Raw genomic sequence first — 23,655 nt, forward strand, 5'->3', positions numbered from 1 at the left:
TCCCAAGTATGATTGTATGCTTAAGGTTTGATAAACACGTTGAATGGATTTCTTTCCTCAGGTTTGAAACCTGCATTTAAACCTCCATGTACATTAGTTTCTTTCTTGACACATTTCTTGCCACCTCTTGATAAGTGCCCCCACCAGCAAAGAGGTGGTCTTTCTAAATTGTGCTGTTTTACTTCAAAAGGTTAAAATACACACTTGAAATACACAGCACAGAGGCAATGTACTGTGAATATATCATTTACATCCAGTTCTTTTGCAACTAGTATCTGTTCAATAGCTAAGTTAACTAACTTATGGTATGAGGCTGCAAAGACAGTTTTATGTTGATGGCACTGAGACCTCCAGTAACTTGTACTTTTCCATTTAAAATTTGCTGAAATCACCCAAAGCACCTTAGAAGCATCAAAATGTATTGTAACTACTAGAAGTAGCATTAAAATCTTACCGGTGCCATATGTAGTTAAGGCTTGTATGACTGTGCTTTAAGACTTGAAGCCTGCCTGACACCACCTAGACTCTCTTGGTTCAGCCGAGCTCTGGCCTGGCACAGAGCTGGAATGCTCTTGAGGCCAAGAGGCTTTTTGCATGTGTTCCTCCAGCTCATACTGTAGATGTAACATCTGTTACTAGGCTCAGTCATTTATGTATGAGTGTGATTGTTTTTTGGGAGACATAAGCTTACGAAACTGTGTACACAATATGTGTCAGCCAGAGGGCTCTTGATATATTAGTGCCCTGTTCCCACTGTTCTACTGCCTGTGGATTCAGGGTTGTACGATATAAAAAATCCAAAGTCCAAGCAGGGAATTTACACCCCCTTTATTTGCTTTAAGCAAAAATAACAGTGTCATCAATAAAACAAAAGCAAATAAAGCTATAAATATAACAGGCAGTGACAGTAAAAACAGGGAGTTCTTTGTTTTACCTAAACTCAGTGATTGCAAATCTTTACAATGTTGTGGTGCAGTTTCAGCTTTAACTTTTGAAATGCAATGTAAGCAACTAAAAACCACGTTCAAAATCAATGGGCGTTTAAAGGATAACATGTACTTTGAGGGGCAGTGCTGACCTAAATCTAAACCCGTGTCAATCCAGAGGAAAGCTGGCACCAGCTGAACATCTTTTACAGCATCATTACATAAGCACACAGGATCGAGGGTGGCACGAAAAACTCAAAGCAATAATACCCCTGTGGGGAGTCAAATCAACCATCAGGATGCATAAGACAACTGAGAATGGATGCTGCAGAATTTCTTGATTAAAATCAACTTAACATTTAGCAAATGAATAGTGAATAGAGCGTGACTTCTGTGTTGTTTCAGGCTCTGTAGTTATAGACAGTGAGGACACACATGAATAGAAGCAGACAGATAGATGCTGAGAGGTGTGTTTTATAAAGGTGCAGTGGAGTGACACTATGTTTAAGCTCGGTAGAGCAAGATCCTTTCAGCACAGTCCTGGCCAACCAAGCGGCCATACTGCTGCACCTCCGTCTCATCGCTGGAGCCCTTGCGTTTGCGGGAGTAGGCTGCATAGGCCATGACGGTCCGTCTGTAAAGCACCAGTGCTCTGCCCACATCCTTCAGCACCCGGGCATCTCCTGGACACAAACAGGCACACATGAGAACATAATGAAGACCAGTGTAGACACATTAAGCACAATAAACACCATCCTTGTTTTCCCTCACTCATTTGAGTTAACCTCTGAGTGACTTGGCAGGAATACACCACTATTCCGAGAAGTTGTTGGAGGAGTAGAAAGTATTTTTCCCCCCAAAGCACCAGTTCACCCTAAACCTGGAGACATGGTGGTGCGAGAGGAGGCTAGTTAGTTGGCCTTGTTTATGAGGCCTTGCTCCCTGCTGCCTTGCCAAACTTAGCTTCTCATTACTGAAGGTCCTGTGTCATATGTTGCCAGTTCTCATCAGGCCAGTGAAAACAAAGCTAATCTCAGAAGTTTGCATGTTCAGTGGCTAAAAACGGTCCTCTGGAGAGTCAGATGGAAAAAAGGGTGATAAACGATGACCCTTGCTCTGACAGTAAAACCACCTCCAGGAGTGAGAGGCTGAGCCAAGGACAACATGCAAAGAGCAGCACAGCAGGGAATACCAACTGAGCCAACTTACACTGCACACAATTTGTCAATGTAGGTTGGTCCCAAAATCCATTGATGAGTGCTAATCATATTCCCGCTCCAGAAATAAGATTTGCTGTCATTCAGTGGAACATAAGTATCTCATCTCATCCTCTTGCCTCTTAAAACTCTCTCCTTTTTTCCATGTCTTCACCAAGCGCTCCCTTTGCAAAATGTCAAAATTGCAAAATTTATACTGTGCCTTCAAAGAACATACAATAGTATATCCAATCAGTCTGTCCTGTCTGGAGCAATCATGGTCTGGCCTAGCCGAGAGGAAGCAGATGAAAAGAAACATCGGGCCAGGCTGCTGAGACTAACAGTGGCTTCCCATGCTGATGACAACACATCAGTCAAACAGGAATGAGTTAGGGTTGGGATTAGTAAGGATCTCTACATGTGATCTGAGCAAACCAGCAAAACAAGAAAGCAGAGGAAAGGAACTGCACAACTAAGTCACAAACAGGTCCTCTTCTCCTATACCAGATATCAAAAGGAAAGCGGGGAGCAGGAAATTTGCAAAGTTGTTCATCTATCTGATTATTCCCTTTAATCTGAGTGTTGGAGCTGGAAGAGGAGCTGTAGGGTGTACTTTGACTGAACAGACTGGCAACTGGTGTGTGGGATGTTGTTCAGATATTTTTTTTGAGCAAAATAAGAGACTCAAACTCAGTTAAACTATCATAGGCCTGGAGGGATCACTAGGATAGACTATGGTTATATCAGGATAGCAGCCCAAAAGGAACTCACATGGTCTTTGAGTGCTGTATATGTCAGCGATTGTCCCAACTATTCATGTATCACTACGACAACTGGCACAGGCAAAGAAAAGAGGAGAAGAGAGGAGAGAGCCTGAGGTTCTCACACAGCTCAAACACTATGAAGGTATTTTTCATATTTTATTTTTCAAGATCTTCAAACCACACTGTGGAGTCATGTTTTATTTATTAGGCTCATTTCCCTGCTCAGTAATGCCCTAACCACTGTGTTTTCCACCTTCTCTAAAAACTGCTGAGTCACGTAATTGAAGAACACTTGATGCATACTTTTAAATGGAGGAAACCAGCAGTATGTTAAGTTTCGCCATGTGTGGAAATGGGTCTTAAAAGATGTAAACAACTTTCACATGACCATCATTTTGGTCCAGTGAAGAATGAATGCATCCTGCAGGGATGAAAACAGAGACTATTTAAACGTTAGCTGCTTCCTTAATAACTTCAGCTGCCTTCAGCGTTGCCCTCCTACACACTGTGTCTCATGTTCTTCATCAAAGTGACAGCCTCCTTAGACAACCGTTACACAAAGTTACACTTGTCCACTGCAGTGTGTGACACTGTTAAAGCACCACTCTCCCACTGAAGATATTAAGTGGCGAACGTTTTACAGATTAAAAAGGATAGCAGCAAGCAGCTTTGAGATGTCTATTAACCTCAGCAGTAGTACTCAGCAGAGGCCATGTTGCTCTCTCCACTCTATGCAATCCAAACATCCGCTGCTCACATAAACAACTTTCTTTTTTCTTCTTCGCTCGCTCTGTCCTCCATCAATAACCCTGCTCATTCTGAGCAGTTCCAGATCCTGTTCCCGTCAGGCCCACCGGACGTTCAGTGACATGTCGCTCTGAGGTCACAGCTCCTCTGGGTCGGGGTTCAAGGGTCAAGGGGAAGAGGAGTGGTGAGGGTCGGACAGGGAGTGAGAGGGTCAGGGCTGAGGCTAGGGGCCCTAACACCTCGCCACGCTCCTCTCTCTCAACCCATCCACCCGGACTTTCAAAACACTTGCTTAACACCGGACGCTGGTCAATGACAGGCCATCAGGTTATGACCACTTCCTATGACCCAATGTTGCAAATCCAAAATAGGGCTGACGTTTGAAAAGAAAGAGGCCAAAATGATGGTGTAGAGAGTAAGAAGGCTACTACTTGACAGAAGGACCTGGATTCAAGACCCTGTGTTAGTATGCATCCACCCAGCCGACCCCAAAGCTCTGTAGTTGACCATGAATTTTGACCTCCACGTTAAAAAAAAAAAAAAAAGAATTCAGCTGTATAATAAAGGATATTATCATTATTATTGTTCTTAAAATAAGGTAAAGGTTCTTCCACAGTGGTAAAAGTGCAACAAGTCTGAAAAAAAAATAACAAACAAAAAAAAAAAAAAACAACCTGCATTATTACACAAGAAAGAGATGAGTGATGTTTACTTACTGCCTCTGAATGGAAACATTAGCACAGGTCAGGCAAAGGAGTAGAAAGTCTAGTGAAAAGTCGTGCTAAGTGGCTCTCTCTACTGGAAAAGCCAGAAATGTAGAGCAGAGGGCAGGGGGCTTTGAGGTAATGGGTGGGTGCTGACTGCTTGGCTGACAGCACATACGGTGGATCTGAGTCGATCGGCTTGTTGAGAAACAAATGTATGACTAACAAAATGTGAATACTATTTTAAACATTTTATAGATACTTTACTGGAGGCATGTACATGAGAGAAGGTACACAGTGTGCAGAGTGTGTGTGTGTGTGTGTGTGTGTGTGTGTGTGTGTGTGTGTACATATACATACTGTATGTACATTTGTGAGAGGCTACATCAAGGTCCTAGGGCCCTTGATGTGTCAGCAACAAGCATGTAATCAATGTGAGCCTGCTTTGGACAGAGTTATGTAAACTTTACATTAGCTGTCCTTACACACCTCATTAGGACAGCTCTATAACCCAGTTAGCCTTACAATCTAAACACACATCCAGCACCCCAGTCCTTGTTCACCCCAGGGTCAGGGTCAGCGTTCAAGCCTGAGTTGGATTTAATGAGAACTTTTCTAGCAGTTTTGGTGACTGTAGTCACTTCTTAAACCATTTTCTGCACCATTAAATTATAGTATATATATATATATATAATACTTTTAGATCATAAACTTCTGATTCAGTTTCAGGTTCTAAAGATCATCAATTGATAATTACAAAAAAATGTTCTGATTTGTTGTGCAAATGGTTTGAAAGATGCCACCATCTTGAAAACACTGATTATATGGCTACATTTGGTACAGTGTTAGTAGTATTTAAAGTATCCATTCACATACATCTTACTTTAATGGCCACTGCAGCTGAACAAATGAAACTGTAATGATTAGTTATTTCCTTAAACATACATAGGACATTGCCACAAAATTATATGTAGACAGGACTTCCCAAGGATTTAAAACTGATTGCACCATGTTTTTTCAAAGCCAAAACAAGCCACACATTGTCAAACTGCCAATTAGGACTCGGCCACAAGCCTCAACATTGTACCAATTTGCTAACCTGATGATGACATGCTGTAGGCCAACTTAGTGACTGACCACTGGGCATATTTCTGGGGAGGTCACACCACTAGTCTGTAAGAGACCATCTTTAGCCACAGTTCAACCACACAGCTTGGCAAGAGTCCTGAGAGCTAACCATCAAGGGAGTTAGCACTAAAATGTAATGACACCGTGTTTGGACAACTAGGCACAAAATAATGTCCAGTCCAAGATGTCCAAGATCAACAGTCCATGCAGAAACGGAGGCACCACAAAATCCACAGACATAAAAACATCCTCTGACCACAGTGAAAATCTCTGACACTGACACCTTGTCCCCAGTAATTTGTGTCTACCTAAAAATACTTGGTATGATTGACAGAAAGAGTTCAGAACTACCACTTTCTAATTGTTGGTTGCGGTGTTGTAACTAGTCAGTCTACTAATGGTCTTTTAAATCCCTGACAGGTACGCCTACCTTCTTAGCTCTGCACAGTATTATATCCACTGGACTGTGAGAGCCTAAATGTCTTTCAGCTCAAATTCAGATTGGTTTACATGGGAGCTGTTGAAAATTCATTACATATTCACCATAGACCACCAAAGGAACAAACCCTGAACTAACACAGAAGAGTGAGCACAGAGACATTTAAGATATGAGATGGCTTTACACCTATGCAGAAAATCATTCAAAACTTTTCCTTCGAAACTTTTAGACTCACTCATGCTCTCTCCGGCCCCATCAATAAACCCCACCAGTCCAGGCAATGGCTGTCTGCCAGTCTATCTTCTGCATGAGGTTTATTATGGCTGATATCACTATTTATTTAAGACAACATACATTCCATAATGACAGCACTGGCTCTCCTCAGACCACACTGATCTGAAGGCTCATGCGGGCGGGGGGGGGGGGGGGGGGGGGGCTGTGATCAGAGCTGCTGGCCCTCCATTTATGTCAGCACAGTGAAAATGAATCAGATGACAATGCAAGGTTCACTGGTAACTGGTTAACAGTATGTTCTGGATGAAAGCAGAACACAGCTCACTTACACGTGAAGAAATCCTGTTTCCTTCATTTCTTTATTAATTTTGATAATAGTAGAGCGGAGTGTTGCACAGTTGTACCTGCATCAGGATCCTGGTTCAAACGGGCATAGCGGGAGTTCTCGAGCTGGGGTACGCATCGCTCTATTGGCACCCAGACATAGGTCTCTGGGCACAGGAGGTCTGAAGGCTGGTATTGGCCCTGGGGATTGAAAAGGAGAGAGTTAGACGTTTACACCTCTTGTTGAAAGGATGCATTGTTACTGATTAACTGATGACCAGGAAATGACAATATTTCAATACTTTATCCAGTAACTCATAGCTTTTCTTGATTTGACAAAACAAGCCATTTAGACATATCGTAGTTTTGAGTTTAGTTTTTTCAGCCTTAAGTATCTTCTGACACCTTATAAGCAACTTAATCTAAAAACAAACAGACATACAAATCAAGGATGAAATGAATCATTATAACATAATTCTTACACATTTACACTAGAGACACTTTATGGTTAAAGGTTCAACAAGTTGTAAACTGACCGCTGGGTCAGGATGAGGGTTCAGACCTGGATCAAACTTTGCTCTGTTTAAATTTTTGCTTCTCTATGCTATGCTTTTCAGCGTCAGGAGTGTTATGTCGTCTGCAACATCGAGCAGAAAATGTAAACACACCAGTGTATTGTAACGTGTGCTTGTGAAAAGGGTACAAGTCTGTGTTTGACCTAACGTTTTGGATGGAAGGTAAGCCAAGCTGAACAAAAACAGCTGCAGGGCAAGAAAAAAAACAATTAAGTGTGGGGTTAAATGAACAGAAATGGGGGGGGCACTCCATTATCAGGGCGCTGTGTTGTATCTTATGGCTCCAAACAAATACAAACTGCTGAGATCAATCTGTAAACAAGCAGGCGCCTGCACTGGTCTGTTGCACTGTCTCAACACATATAATAACCTTTATAGTTTACAAGACATTAAACTGTAGGACAAAGACTCTACGCATTTCAACACATTTTATACACAACCGAGGTCAAAAGTGGTGGGTCATTAAACTTACAACAACAAAATAATTCAAAATAAAAAACTGTTGTCAGAAGGAACTCAAGTAAAACAAAGGAAACTGCATCCCTGAAAAAAATGCTGGTGCTACACATGAACCCTGACCAGAACCCATCTGCTGGTGGGCCTATATGGAAACTATGCTGCGGGTTTTTACATGCAGCATAGGATGTCAGGAGAGCGAACTAGCCCGCTTTATGGCTTTGAAAAATTACAACCTGAAGAAAAGGGGAATGCACTCATAATCCTTCTTTCCCCTCAAGGCGGGGTCTACAACTGTGGTCATCTTTTTCCTCTAATCCATAAAGGGGCACAAGAGAATGGCCAAAATGTATCACTGAACTCACACAGTCACTGAAAACATACTAGATCTGAGACAGAGCACTCAGAGTGAAGCAAAAGACTTGAAGATGTTTTAAGTGCTTCTGCTAACAGATGGATGGTGGTGGAATGCTGTGTATCCTTAGTTGCAATGGACACACACATCGATCGGATGCCCTCCATGTCCCAACAACCTACAGCCCTCTCCAACTGTCAGCACAGCCAGCTCCCCACTCTCACATTCTGCCTCATGTCTATACACTCATTCAACGCTGCAGTGGGACACACCTCTGTAAGGAGAACACACACACACACCTGCTCAGCAGTACAGACACAGTGAGCCACACATACTTTTGGGGGGTGGGTAGAAGCGAGAAAGAGCAGAAACAGAGGCGTGAATGGAGTGGTTATACTTTAGATTGAAAGATAGACACAGAAAAAGAAAAGCTTATGTGTTTTCTGTATGTTAGTGGGTACGTAAAAAAAGTGGATTCTGATTTCTCCATGCAAGCCTTTGTTTTGTCTCTACAGTCCAAATGACATATCCAGTCCTTTGCTGCAACGTTTTAATGGAAAGATAGGCCTGTCTAACCATAATAAGACCCAGAGTGTGATCATGGCACAGGCACTATTCCCTAACTCTGCCTCTGAAAAGATAAAAGGAGACAGCGAGGGATGAGGAGTATGAGAGGACACAGCTATTAGTGGTCTGGACAGAGGAGAGAGTAAAGAAGAAAGAGGCTCGGTTTGCCACTATCTATCTGTCAGCTACTTTTCTTTATTGGACTGAAAGTGAAGACTGAGCTCACCACTGACTTTCTTTATCTCCTCTCTTCTTTTTTCCTTCCCAGGTTGGCTTGAAGGCCCTGTAATTCACCACTACCCCTGCAGCTTCCTTGGCTTGTCTTCAGCCCAGTGCACATCAATCTCGTTATCTAACAGTTACTTAGACCAACAGAGAATGCAGTAATGGTTTCCTGAAACTTAGAGTTGTAAGAGAGAAGAGTGAGTGTGACCAATCTAATAGCTGGAAATGAAATAGACTCTTACCACAAATCCATTTTGCCAAAAGGCTCTTAGCTCAGCACATAGCCACAGGAAGTGACAGTGAACAGCCACAAATAATGTGTGTGGGTGTATATCTATTTTTATATCTCTATCTATCCATCTTCCGGTCTATCTGTCAGACAGATAGACAGAGAGTTTGTGTACTACTCTGTACCTCCCTTTCTAAAGCTTAAAGCATCTCACACCAGCTAATCTGTCGTCAGCCATCCCTCCTTTTCATGCCCACATGCTCTGAAGGATGTGGGGGTGATCAGTGACAACCTCTGAAAGGGATGTTTAGACAGACAGAAGGTGAGTTGGAGGGTGGAAAAAGAATGAGTGGAGAAAGAAGGGAACAAGCACAAATTTCAGCAGATAAACTTGGCTGCTGTGACGGGGAGGGACAGCAGAAAATTAGGTGCAGATGAGTAAAGGAATGGTATTTAACGTCACCAAGACATGGAATGAGGCGGGTTGATTGAAGTGATAGGAGCGGTCTCAGTGCCAATATGGAGGGGCCCAGCACTGAAAGAGGATGTTGGAAGCTGGGGATGAAGAGGGACGACTTTGGAAAGACAGAAATAGTGTGGAGGTGGCTACGTAGACAGAGGGAAAAAAAACAGACATGGGGGGGAGAAATAAAGGGCTGTACTCAGCAGTACAGACACATTAATGGAGAGAAGCCTAAAATGGAAAGTGTATATTTACAAGTTATAGGATCATCTACAGGCATTTAAATTGACAGATATGCTGTGCGCTTGTTAATGAAAGTGCAGAGGTCACTGTTCATAGAAAAGCAATCTTTGACAATGCAGCTTTCCCACTGAACTCAACTTTAACAAGACAGAGAAGAAGATTACTCAACCTCATTTGAATAACAAACTGTCCCAGTGCAAACAATTATGCAACCTCAATCATCTGAAATAATAAAACCCATATCTCCACAGGGCTTGACACGATGTTACACAATACTTTGCAGATCTATTATCACCCTGAGCCCCTTAATGACACATCATCACTCATTCTTTTCAGGCCACACAGACTTCACTCAAGTACAGTTAATAGGGGCCCTGCTGTCAGAGTCAGCGTTATTACTAACCCAACCACTCAAACACAGAACTGTCTCCTTCTTCCTTTCCTTAATTTTGTACCCTTTCCACCCCTGCTGTCTTGTTTTCTCACACATCTCAAAATAGGTGGCGACACTCGGGACATCGCTGTGATTGTTAAGAAAAGCAATTAATCAGACCCATAAATCAAGTGCTTCGCTGCAGCCAAGAAATCCTGATGAAAACATACACCTCTTGTGTCTCGTGCTTCTCTTCTAACTCCCTGCCTAAGTCAAAAGCAGGCATCTGATGTAAAAGGGTACAAGTCTGATGAAGCTACTAGAAGCAAAGCTGCCATGACTCAACCTCTAGATTGACAAAGAAATTACAGATAAATTGAAAGTGAAAATATACAAGAAGCTAACTGACCTTTACAATGAATTCAGAAGATAAAGTATTCACACTACTCAATTATTGCACTTTATTGTGTTGTAAAAACCTGCCTTTTACCCATCTGTCTACACTAACTTATGATTAAGTTAAACCATGTCTTAGCAAATATTGAAAATCCAAAACTTGGAGTGCAACAACTGTTTGAATAATTCTGGAAATGAGAGCTTTTTAGTTTCAGTTTTAAAAAATGTCATAATGGGTTTTTGAATATAGGTTGATGTGCAAATTAGCAATTTTATCAATTGAACATTCTATCTGCAACAGCAGTATTCACAACACAAGTGAATACTGCAAAATATTATTCTTTTCCTTTGTTCCTATGTTCTCATTTGAGCTTTCTCCTGCTTTTTATTCACCATATTATAAAACACATGGAAATGCTGATTTGAGGGGGACTGAAGGTGTTGTCATATGCTGCATTACAGAGAAACGTTTTTTTTACAGTAAGATCACTTGTTGCTTTGCATTCTCAATGCAGTGTCATGGTTTAGACTGATCCTTTTTCAGGCTTGTTGGAGGAAAGACCAGAAGATAGGAGGTGGACTCTGTGTCCTAGTAAGAGGGCTTCCCTGCCTCAGTGTGCATTAGTTCACATCCACATCTGCTGCTGATTTCCTGCTCATTTCTCCAGTTGAGTTTTCACCCACCCTCCACCTAACTGATGTGTGCGTGTATATGTGTTTGCACTCTGCAGAATATCTGAATGCTATCTCCATGAGCCTGTTCTTGTTAACAGTATTGGTCCAGCTCAAATCTCTACAGGAAACAGCAGTAGGTTGCACAGTGCTAGTGAACACCTACTTCAGTGTGAGACAGAGTGGCTCCAAGAGTGTGATGTAAGGCTGGTCACAGAATAGATGAGGTCACTAATGTTAGACCTTGCTCTGTTTGACTCTGGCAAAAATATATTACCCAACAATAACATGCAACACTAAAAGCAGCCTGTTTTATAACATTGTAGGTCAAGCATGAACACAATGGTGAATAGGACTTTATGTCGGGAATACATACTGGTCAAATACTCAGAAAGAAAGGGATTTATAACCCCACTAGTCAAGTGCAGTCACTATATCATGTAGTATCTTCACAGTATGTTATTCATCTGGTTGCCACCCAGGACAAGCCTGAGCTCTGGGGGTATACAAAGAAGTCTAGTGTGACATAGAGCCAGAAAGACCTAACCAAGACTGGCCCAGGACAGCACTTTGACCCAGGGGCGCATTCAGCCAATCCTAGTCAAAAACCAATAAACACAGGCCCTGATCCCTACACCCATACTCTCGCTCAAACACACAGCTCTCAATAGCCCACTCTCTATCATCTTAAGGCTGCTGAAACACACATTCAGCACAGACAAGGGGGCATGGCTGCTGACAGACACACATAAACAGCACAGCTCGCACAAACACACATGCAGCTAGGCAAATAACATTAAAAGGCAAACTGGCAGGACCCAAGGACAGAACCATTGAAAGACATGTCCAAACAAGCTGCGTCTCAGAACACTGGCCCCACACAGACACACTTTCACTACAATCTGTGACAATATGTACATATGTATTTGTGTGTGTGCTGAGGTCCATGTGTCCAGTGCCCTGAACATGTCTGCCATGTGCATTAGGAGAGATTTACACTAACTGCTGTTTAAACACTGGGGGCCCATGAAGGCCTTTCACCGTTCTCAACACATTACCACAGGACAACCTTTAAGTAAAGCATCCAGGCTGGCAAGGCTCCCCCTGGGGTCCCTAGACAACCTCACCCAATCCCCTCCACTCTATCCCAGCACTCCCTCGCCTGGCTATGCGTCACGGCTCTATGGATGACAGGTTAATGAGGAGAAAATATTTTTACAGGATCGCATTTCGACAGAGCCCTGAGAATGAGTGGCAGAACTTTTATGGGCATCAGCTCACAAACTGGGCACTTTTATCTCTTTATCTCCCCTGGTCTTTATGGGCAGGCATGCTGCTGCACCCATCTAACACAGACCACAGCTTACTGACTTACCATCAGAGCCACAGCCCCTAATCTTGGTCTTGAAACTTCACCTCTGTCTTAAAGAGCAAGACCAAACCTGAGCCCTCCACCCGCACTCTAAATAGATGTCTAACTGCATTTATGAGACCAGCTCATTCCTTCCAGCAGTGCTTATCAAAGATCTGAATGCATTCTCACACAAAAAGAAACCAGGCGTTTCAGACAAAGCGGCGCAGCTGCAGCAGATTTGAAAATAAATAGTGGTGAAGTTAACGGCAAGGCAAACACCTCAGGCTGGCAGCTAGAGGGCTCTGGATGTGCTCAGCGTGACACCATCTCTAAACTCTCATTTTCACCCTCATGACCTTCACACCTCCCCCTTATTCTTACCCTCCTGCCACACTGCCTTCACCCAGTTCTGTCCTTTCACCAGCAAAAAGGCTGAATCATCTGACCTAACCTCTTGAACTCTGCTCCCTCAGACCCTCACTCTGTCAGCGCTCCTCCTAGGGGGTACCAAGCAGCGGCTGCCCCCAAACCCTTCGCTGTAGCCTGTTAATGATTTGTTAAAAACACAACCCTAGCAGGACAGAAAAAATATCAGATGACGGGGCATAAAAGAGAAGAGAAATTATCAAAAATTTTAAACAAATGTTTCTGCTGAGAGGCACACTGTTGGTGGTCTCCTGTCGAGCTAAATCAAACAACAGTGTTTGTGTCAGAAAGGCCCCAATTTAAGACAGAGGGGAGGGGAGAGAGAGCTGGAAGGCACAGAAAGGGGTACGCTTATAAATTTCACAGAGGGTGAAAATGGGCCTGGCTGGGTTAGAGCTAATTTTGATGGGCATGGGTTTTCTATTATGAGGACTGTTGTATGGTAACGCTCCTGACAAAGTTATATAAAAAAACAAAAAAAAAAGAACACCTTTTAAAACTGACTAAATATTGTTTCATCTAAAAACACAGAAGAGTGACAGCCAAAGCAACACAAACATGACAGTAAACACAGAGAAATGCCATTAGTTTGAACATGAAAACACTGTAAAACACTGTACACCCCCTCTATTAGAGCTTCGAGACTTAGGGCATCTAACCATGCAGTTAAGACAACTAGAGAAACAGGATCATTCTAGTGCAGCAATAACATTATACCAAATGAACAAAATATGTTGCCATGTTTTATCTCTGAAATAAATCAGTTGAAAGTTTATTCAGTCTGGTCCCTTCCCTCTCTATCAATCTTTCATCCCAGCCAGCATGGTGGCTGACTTCTTGAACAGTTGCTGAAAGAAGAAAAGAAACAAAAAGAGGGAAAAGGAGAAAAAGGGGCGGTTGTGCTGCACTGCCTGGACCTGTAGGACCTGTGAAGCATAAACTCACAGTACCACACAAACCCTGCTCTTCACAGCACACGTTCTCAGTACTCTATCAAAGGACTATAATCTTTGATTGTTGAGCTCCATGCAATAACAAAATACATTAAAAAAAAAAAAAAACAAATCCAACACCTCCCAAAGAATAAATAAGCAAATAAAATATTATTAAAATAATGTGTACTGTAGAATGGTGCGCAGGGGTCAGGACCTCAGTGGGAAAACACCCAACTCTAGATGCCTCAAACTCTCTCACTGTCACTGTTAATCTACCCAGATGTACAAAAAGTGACACACAGAACGTGAGGGCACACACGTACACATAGCACGCTGTCTGAATGGGCCGCTTCAGTGAAAATAACATGCACACAGAGGCTTAAGATCTGTGGCTTGGAGCGTTTTTGCATGTCCTAACCTGCAGCTGCGTACCTGGAGAGGAGACTCAGGGAGTTCATTATGTTAATGTACACTGTTCATTTATTTAACTTTCAAAAACATCTGTGTGTGAATGCGTGTATCACGGTGTTCTGCGAAAACAGGGTCCAGCGCACATGTCCGACCTGGCAGGCATTTTGCCACATCTAACCGATGTCATGAGAACTAAGCTCATGCAGCAGGTGATAGAAAAGCCCACAGGTTCACAATGATTGAGGCAAACATTTGAAGTGCAGCAACTGAGTGAAAACCAACATTTAGAAGCATCCCACCATACCATTCCACACGGTGGCTTACACCTGGATGGATTTGTTTCAGGTCTACTGAATTTTAAAAAAGCTCTGGCCATGTGGAAAACTGCTGGCTGTCGCTAGAAAACTGACCAGCCCTGTGTCAGTGTTTGTTGTTTATGGGTGAGGAAGAGATGGACTGAAAGAGAATGGAGGTGCAGCTGCTGAAAAAGGCCCTTTAAAAGTCAGTGAAGTACCGCCGGGAAACAAATAATTCTTTTCATCTTGCCTCCTTTTCTCATTTGGCACACATTTTGTCACTCCCTTTTTTTTCTCTCCATCTGTCCTCTTCCTCCTCCTTTCACTCATTTTGCTCACTCTTTCTTTCTCCCTCTCTCTGTGGAAAATTTAATGGTTTCCTGGGCTCAGACCGAGACATTCTTTCACTGTGAACAATAACAAGAGTAAGCGCCTCTTCATATAACTCTCTCAGCCCCTCACCAAGTGGGTAGAACTGGGCATCCTGTCTGTGTGTGCATTCTGCGAGTGTGTGTCTGTGTAAATGTATGCCACTCTGAAAAGTGCGTCATCTGTTAAGACCAGGTACTGCAGATTGGTAAAGCCAAGTGGGTGAGTGCTTCATTTGTTCTCATCAAAGTCTGCTTACTCAGTGCTTACATGCATCTGGCACAGACAACTGGTCACACACACACACACACACACACGCACACCTTTGTGAAGAGATGGAAAATCACTACAACGTGGCATGGATCTTTTACTCTGTTTTGTCCAAAAGAAAAATTGGAAACTCCTGAAGTGGGATGGTGAAGTTATTGCAGGATAGAATACAGTGATTTGAAGTGAAGGTTAATGTGCTTGTTCATGATTTTGGATAAACTTCCCGATGCAGATCACATCAAGCGCTAAACTCGCCCTCATGCACTATAAGGAAGCGTAAAACAATATAAACCATCGTTGCATTCAGACATAAGATTATTGAAACATGTCTTGATGGTGCCAGAATTCTGGTCAGTTTTTGATTTGTGCCTACATACACTCCTGTCATGTGCAGATGTGTGCTTTCAGTGTTTGTTCAAAAGTTATTACAATCTATCCAAAGAAGCTACAAATGAGTTGCATGAGATTTCAGGCCAATAAGCAGCTGCAGACCTGAACGTGACTAGCATGTGGTCTGGGGTCTGTGTTGGCTGACAGGCTGTTAGTTTTCAGGTACGAGGCTGGTGAGTCCCAGTGCAGCGTATCCCACAGCCTCACATCTCCAGAAGTGTACCTGAGATACACATAACCACATCAAGCTGAACTTTATGCATGCAACTCAAACATTTTTTTGAAGATGGCGCCGCTGTGTATGGCTGGCCGTCTTTCGCTTCTCATGTCTGCTATGTTAATATTTTTAGTGTATTACCCTCAAATGATCACGTCGGTCCTGGTCTATGACCGTCAAACACTACTAAATCTCCGATCGGCTGCCCGTGAAGTGTTGTTGTCTGACGGTTGTGGACAAAACCCGCTGCCTCCGCTGTTTTCCGGACCACCGTACTACCTGTGCCATCGCATGCTCCCACCTAGGGGGCGAAGACGGAGACGCGGATGTCGTGCGGGTTGGTTGGTGCGATCGAGGGCTGGTTTGTGTGGTGCCTCAACTGCCTCCGGGACTGGATGTGGACGTTCCCCTCGGTTTTGTGTGTCATGGCGCCTTCTGGGCCCGACCTGCGGCTGTCTGGTTCCAGTTGCGGGTTTCTTGGAGGACGAGGGGCCTCAGTTTCGGTATCTGGCGGCTCCCCGTCTTCGCCCTCGTGGAATAAATCTTCGACACCTGAGGCTACTGCCCCGTGCCCCGCCAGCTGTTGGACTTCAGGCCCAGAATCTATTTCCCACCAGGTTTGGCTTGCTAAATGTCAGATCACTGACTAATAAATCTTTTATACTCAGACATTTTGTCACTTCTCAAAACATGGATTTCTTCTGTATGACTGAAACATGGCTTACAGTCGAAGACTCCATGGCTCTTTTTGAATTTTTGCCACCTGGCTGTGGCTATTTTAATTTTCCAAGGACATCAGACAGAGGAGGAGGTATGTCGATTGTTTTTAAGGAGGACTTTAAATGTAAGTTGCCTTCCTTTATATCTACATTTCACAGTTTCGAACTGGCCGCTATTGAAATCGGTCGGTCTAATCCTGTGCTGTGTGCTGTCATCTATCGGCCTCCTGGATATAATAAGTATTTATATGACTTTTCTGACTTCCTTTCCGAGATTATGCCGAACTACGACCGTGTCCTCATTCTTGGAGATTTTAATATTCATGTGTGTTGCCCTGATAAACCCTTGGTGAAGGACTTCTTAAATATTGCTGATTCTTTTAATTTGGTGCAGTCTGTTATTGGCCCTACACACAAACAAGGCCACACGTTGGACCTTGTTTTTTCTTTTGGCCTGCCCGTACTCAACTTGGAGATTGGCGACCCAGCATTTTCCGATCATATGCCGGTTTTATTTGAGGTGGGGTTTTCCACCCGCACCGTCAAAATCCCTGCTCCTGCTCGACGCTGCCGGGCATTGAACTCCTCTTCTGCTGGTTGCTTTTCTGCTGCTTTCGAGTGCCTTGGTCCCCCACCTGCCTCCATCTCAGCTCACTGTGACGACTTAACTACCTGGTTTTATTCTTCCTGTCTCTCTGTCCTGGATTCTGTGGCCCCATTTATGACCAAGCGGCCAAAAGCAAAATCTGACCCGTGGCTCAACGATGGAACCCGAGCTCTCAGGCGGCAGTGTCGCAAGGCTGAGCGTACGTGGAGAAGGGACAAACTGCAAGTTTCTCTCCAAATATGGAAGGACTGCTGGAATAATTACCAGAACACTGTTAAAGAGGCCAGAAGGCTACATTTCTCAAATCTCATTTCCTCAAACTGTCACAACTTACGAGTGCTTTTTAACACTATTGATTCTGTTTTTCATGGTCCACAGTCTACTTGCTTAGAAGCTTCTGTTGAGTTGTGTAATGACTTCCTTCAGTTTTTTGTGGATAAGGTTGCCACTATTAGGTCTCTTATCTCATTGCCTGTTTCTGCTCCTTCGGTGTCTGTTCCTTGTTGTGCTGTCTTTTTTGTTCAATTCCAACCAATATCTATGTCACAACTAGAGGATGTGGTTGGCTCTCTGAATCCCTCAGGCTCCCCACGTGATCCAGCTCCCCCGTGGTTTTTTAAAGAAGTTTTTCCCTGTGTAGGCAAATTGGTCCTTAACATTATTAACAGTAGTTTATCGTTTGGTGTTGTTCCTTCTAATTTTAAGCATGCGGTAGTGCAACCGCTTATAAAGAAACCTAGTCTGGATCCATCTGTGTTGGCAAACTATAGACCTATTTCCAGACTACCGTTTTTTTCAAAGGTTTTAGAAAAAGTTGTTTATGCTCAACTGAAAGCGTTTTTGGATGAGCATGAGATTCTAGAGATCTTTCAGTCCGGTTTTAAACCACACCACAGCACAGAGTCAGCTTTAATTAAAGTTTTTAATGATATTTTTACTTGTTCTGATACTGGCGATTTCGTGGTTCTTATTCTTCTTGACTTATCTGCTGCCTTTGACACAGTTGACCACAACATTTTGATTTCCCGCCTGCATGACGTTGTGGGAATCCGTGGTCTTGCATTGGAGTGGTTTAGATCTTATCTGGTAGCTAGAACTTTCTCTGTGGGTCTTGCCAGCTTTGAATCCTCCTCTGCTCCCCTGTCCTCCGGGGTTCCCCAGGGTTCCGTTTTGGGTCCTTTACTTTTTTCCCTCTACTTGCTTCCTCTGGGTCACATCTTTAGACAACATGGCATATCATTCCATTTTTATGCGGACGATACCCAGGTCTATTTTCCATTGAAGAAAAAGGAGGGTTTCTCAATTGCACGTTTGCTCGCATGTCTTGATGACATTAAAGCCTGGATGGCGTTAAATTTTCTTCATTTTAATGAGGCAAAGACAGAAGTAATGTTGGTTGGCTCTAGTGCCTCTAGTGTATCTTCCGGTGTTAATCTAGGTCCCTTTACATCATATCTTACACCACTGGTCACTAATTTAGGTTTCAAAATGGATAGGGATCTTAAATTCGATAAGCAAATCGGTGCAGTGGTAAAATCCGGTTTTTTTCACTTAAGGCGTTTGGCAAAACTACGACCTCTAGTGTCAAAGCAGCACTTTGAGCTAGTAATTCATGCCTTTGTTACATCACGTCTTGATTACTGTAATGCTCTGTATCTTGGGGTCAGTCAGGCATCCCTTTTACGTCTCCAGCTGGTCCAAAATGCGGCGGCGCGTCTTTTAACTGGAACGCGAAAATACAAGCACATCACACCAATCCTGGCTGCACTCCACTGGCTGCCAGTGTCTTTTAGGGTTCATTTTAAGGTTTTATTATTTGTTTTTAAATCTTTAAATGGTCTTGCCCCTCCTTATCTTACTGAACTCCTTCACCCTTATACTCCTAGCCGCTCCCTTAGATCAGCCGACCTCCAGCTTCTTGAGGTACCAAAAACGAGGAGGAAGCTCCGTGGAGATAGATCTTTCTCTGTTGCTGCCCCAAGGCTGTGGAACAATTTGCCTTTGAACATAAGACAAGCCCCTACATTAGCTATGTTCAAAGTACAACTTAAAACCTATTTGTATACTCAAGCCTTTGGACCGGCGTGATGGAATGATCATGGACTGTTTTTATTGTTTTTTTTTTTTTAACTTACTCTTAAAATTCTTATTCATGTATGTGTGTGTATGTGTGTATATATGTATGTATATATATATATATATATATATATATATGTAAATTCTTTGTTTTGGTGTACGGCACTTTGTGTCAGCTCTTGCTGTTCTTAAAGCGCCTTATAAATAAAAGTATTATTATTATTATTATTATTATTAATATCAAAAAGCCACAGAATTTAGCTCTGCAAGTAGCAGAGTTTCAGATACTCTGTCTGACGTCACAAGAGCAGTTGATTCACTTTGACTTTTAGCTACACATGTGAAAAGAGGCAGTGTGAACAAAGAAGAGTAGCAGAAGAGCCAAGACCTTTGGTCTCATTTAGCCTCCAACAGCTTCACCTTCTGCTCTCTACAGCTCAACATCAGAGGACCAGGGAGGGCTGAAGGACAAGAGACAGGAGCCAGGGGCAGGATGTCACGTCTAACCCTGAACCAAGCAGCCAAACCAGCAAGGCTCTGTGGGACACTTCATCCCAGCTTCGAGAACAAAGTAGAGGGTCTGACACTGGCCAAGCAGCTCCTGTTCCTGGCTGGACTCCAAGTCTTCTAGGGCCTTTTAAGGCTGCTCTACAGGACCCTGTCCAGATTTTGGCACTGCTAAGACGTTTTCAACCCAACGCACATGGAACTGTTCCCCTGGGCACACAGAGATGTGACCTGGCAGAAAATACATCATTGCCAACTCGGAATTCAAGAATTCAAGAGTCAGTTCACTTTTAAAATGCATCTTCACACAGTCAACTCTTAAATATAAAAAAACACCACAGGTGGAGGCATGGCGTACCTTACTACTCGTTTTAAAAACTCTCCAGTATCTCTGCAGTCATCATAAAAGGACTTTCACAGTGCTGCTGGTGTCACTTCCATACACAATGCGGTTGTATTGCTCCGTAGGGAATGAGAGCACTGTATGAACAACTGGATCAAATTCCACAGAGTGTGAATTCTAGGTTTTAATATTTCTCCTCTTAGCATGCTGTGTTAAGTGAGGTTTTTGAAGCTTCCACTGAAACTGAGGCCCTCAGCACACATTAGATTCACTCAAACCAGTGTCCTTGAGTTGAAACTTTGTCATCCACAAGTAGAATTTTCAGAATTTCTCTAAAATGATACCATGTAAATAAAAATGTTTCACACACACACACACACACACACACACATCTGTAACATGCAGGGTTAGCTGACAGACTTAGTCCATCACTATTTTACTGTAGCTTAGTGTGATGTGATTTGCAATGTTTACCCACCCTTTTAATATTGCCATTATGTTTCTTAAGTATTTTCATATTTATCCAAATATTTCCAAAAGGCTTGGATTTTGGGTGTGGGAAGCACCACCCTAGTATGCACACAAGGCCAAAAATATGCTTGAAATGTATCCACATTAGTGTGGACATGTACTGAAAAAGTGATGGGTACATAGAGTTCCCTGAAGAAGTGACAAGTGGAGCAGAGGGGGTTCAGAGGAGGGAATGTTAAAGTCTAACTGGCATCCAGAAGGATTCAAGTGTTTGTGCTCTGAGACCATTGAACGCTAGAACTGTGAAGTTTAGGGGCTTCCCATCTCAACAATTCCACAGTATGTCTGTGCATTAATGGACTACTTGGGCTCATACACAAATGAGACAATGGAGCGAGACACTGTGCATGTGCCGAGAGTGTGTTTGAGCGCGGGTGTGTTTCTGTGGGAGTGTAGGAGCCGAAAGGTGGGAACTGGGCAACCTTCTCACCCTTGTTCTGTGTTCGTCCCTCAGGGTAAAACAGGAAGAAATGGGGAGGTTGTGAACAAGACACTGCAATGGCAAAAACACAAGAACAGATATGGGGGGTCGGGAGAGTAAATGCCAGTGCAGGGGGGGGTGGGTGCTGTGGTAACAGCTTTCTCAGACAAACAATGTAATCAAGATTCAACACACAGACACATAAACAGAGCAAACACGCTCATGTGTATCCCATACACAGACTCCCAAACCGAGGAAATGGGCAAAGCACAATGCAAACCCCCAAAACAAGATGTAAATGGATAAAAAGATGTGGCACTTTGCCATAATCCCCAACAAGACATCAGTCTCCCATGGGCATGAACAAGCTTTAGGAAGATCTGAATGAAATGACGAAGAAATAAAGGAATTAGTAGATGAATGTGAGAAAGGATGAAGGGTAAATCTTGGCCAAATTAATGGACATGTAAAGGCTGCTTTCTTTCACCATCCTCCTGAAGACATAGATCTGTAAGTGGTGTTTTATACAAAGGTTTCCACAGTACACCAACTATATATGTGGAGCTATCTATCCAGGTATACACACAAATTCCTTTATTTCTTTGTCACTTCATTCAGACATACATATATATCTGTATGTATATGTCCATATGTGCCAGACATCTCTTGCTGACTTATAGCTGCTGTCACCAGTGTGACCTCTCTTGTCAACCTTTAATGTCTTCAGCAGCCGTGTCTTCCTTGCCTCCAGCTTCCCTCTATCTGTCTCTACACTGAGGTTCACTCATCTAGTTCAACTTCTTCCTGTTTGTCTCCATCATAATGTGCAGTTTAGTGTAAATCAGCTTTTTAGGTTTAATTCCTTTTCCACGTGTGTTTGAGAACCATATATATGCCAGATGCATGCATTTCTTATATCAAGAGAAACGGAGGATCTCTGACAGAGCATCCCTGAACTACTTATGGACTGTCAGAACGTATCCTTTCAGACAAAGCATCTATTGTTTTCCAACTGCTGCACCATTTAATCAACTATTTCCTCCTCATCAAGCTTATGGACAGCAAAATTCCAAGCTTCAATTCTTAAAAATTTAAAGTAAGTGCCAGGATTCATGTGGAAATGAGAGAGGAAGCACATAGGTGGGCCCCTGTTCAGGCCTTTGCATCTATAATAAAAGCAGGAGAGGAAAAACAGGGGTGTTGTACTTCCTCTTCCTGTATAAAGAGGCAGTTGAGATATTTACTGCCTCTCTGGAATGTAGAAACCTAAATTATGCAAAGGTAATCAGAAGAAAAAACAAAACATTTTTATCACTGAGATGCAAGGACCAGTACATGGAAGAAGGGGATAAATTATGAAAATAAATGAAACTGACACTGCCATATCATGCTGATCAGCCCATAAAACAGAACATTAATGCCTATCCTCCACATCTGATAACAGTACTCAAATGTTGAGATAGTAAGGGTCAGTGTGAAACTTTTAAACACCAGCCAAAAAAGAGCATGAACCTTTACCTCATACAATCAGAATCCACTTTATTGACCAAGTAATGCTCAACATGAAAAATCTGTTGGAAAACCCAATTAGCAACCTTGCTATCAGATTATCTGGCGGCCAATGTGTTACACACGTCCAACTGAAACAGTGCATACAGTACCTTGTACCGCATCTTGGGACAGGAGTGAATGTAAAAGCCCAGGTAGTAGTAGGACAGCTTGGGGGACTGTTTCTGCAGCTGCCTGGTGAAAGCAATTTCCCTGTAGTGGAAAACAAATGAAGACATCTTTTCAGAGGTACAGAAAGGCACATACTTTATACCATTTCTCACAATGCTCTGTCAATGCTATGTCGATTGCAGTGTGCTGATGGTGCATTACCATGTTGGCATTTTTCAGCTTTGATAACATGAAATACATTATTTACTGTTGATTTATTTTTACAATACATCAAAACATTATGAGATTAAAAAGCAAATTGCATTATGTTTTGGCTGCAAATGTATAAATATTGAATTTGGAGGAGGTCTTCATCACTGAAAACAACAGGCCTGACAGTAAAAATATTCATTAATATTGCAATATCTAAAAATGTAGTGGCTAGCTGTATGCTAACTAACTTAAAATCAGACACCTGGTTCCTTACAGGTTAGTATAATAGCATATAAATGAGGGCATTAAGGGATAAAACTGGTGCTATCGAGCAGCTTTGACTAGAGTACTGGCCAAGCTGAGGAAGTAAACACCCACACTCAAAAGGGCAGCTTTTCTTGGTCTCATTTCATTACACAAAAACAACTGCCTTCTTTTCTGTTGTATTGAACCCTCAAGCTGAAAAGAAGGTGGTGGAAAAAAGAGGGAGAGAGTGCGTATAAAATAAAGATTTAGAACTTGGAAGATTTATAGAGCTTCTTCAAATACAGTAAATGTCTTTCCTGCTTTATTTTTCACCAATAGTTTCTCCCTTAATTGCATCCTTTTACTAAAAGCCTATTTTCCCTTTCCCTCGCCATTTCCTTCACTATTCCATAACTAAATTCCAGCTCCTCTTTCTTCTCCCTTTTTGTTTCACTCTTCCTTCCACCCCTCTCTGCTTCACCCGCTTAAATGAAGGGGGAGAACTCCCTTTCTTATAACACTTAAGAGAGCGAGAAAGAGGCCTTAAAATAAAATAGATGCACTGAAAAATAAGACATGGGACAAAGCAGGCCAGGCCAAGCAGGGTGGAGGGGGGACAGGGAGACAGAGAGCAGGAGGAGAATATAAA

At 42.7% G+C, this 23,655-nt stretch overlaps 1 protein-coding gene across 4 annotated transcripts in view; it reads right to left on the reverse strand.

The window, feature by feature from the left end:
• Positions 1-809: 809 nt before the first annotated feature.
• ate1 (arginyltransferase 1) overlaps positions 810-23,655 on the reverse strand; it is a 46,640-nt gene continuing 23,794 nt past the window's right edge. For all 4 annotated transcript variants that reach the window (XM_026309042.1, XM_026309040.1, XM_026309041.1 and 1 more), the window contains 3 exons: positions 22,550-22,649; positions 6,543-6,663; positions 810-1,609 (listed from right to left, as the gene is read on the reverse strand). In XM_026309042.1, coding sequence (XP_026164827.1) covers positions 1,431-1,609; positions 6,543-6,663; positions 22,550-22,649 — 400 coding nt within the window. In that variant the 3' untranslated portion in view covers positions 810-1,430. The remainder of the gene's footprint in view (positions 1,610-6,542; positions 6,664-22,549; positions 22,650-23,655) is intronic.

This window comes from Mastacembelus armatus, chromosome 15 (assembly GCF_900324485.2).
Source record: "Mastacembelus armatus chromosome 15, fMasArm1.2, whole genome shotgun sequence".
NCBI classification, from domain to species: Eukaryota; Metazoa; Chordata; class Actinopteri; order Synbranchiformes; family Mastacembelidae; genus Mastacembelus; species Mastacembelus armatus.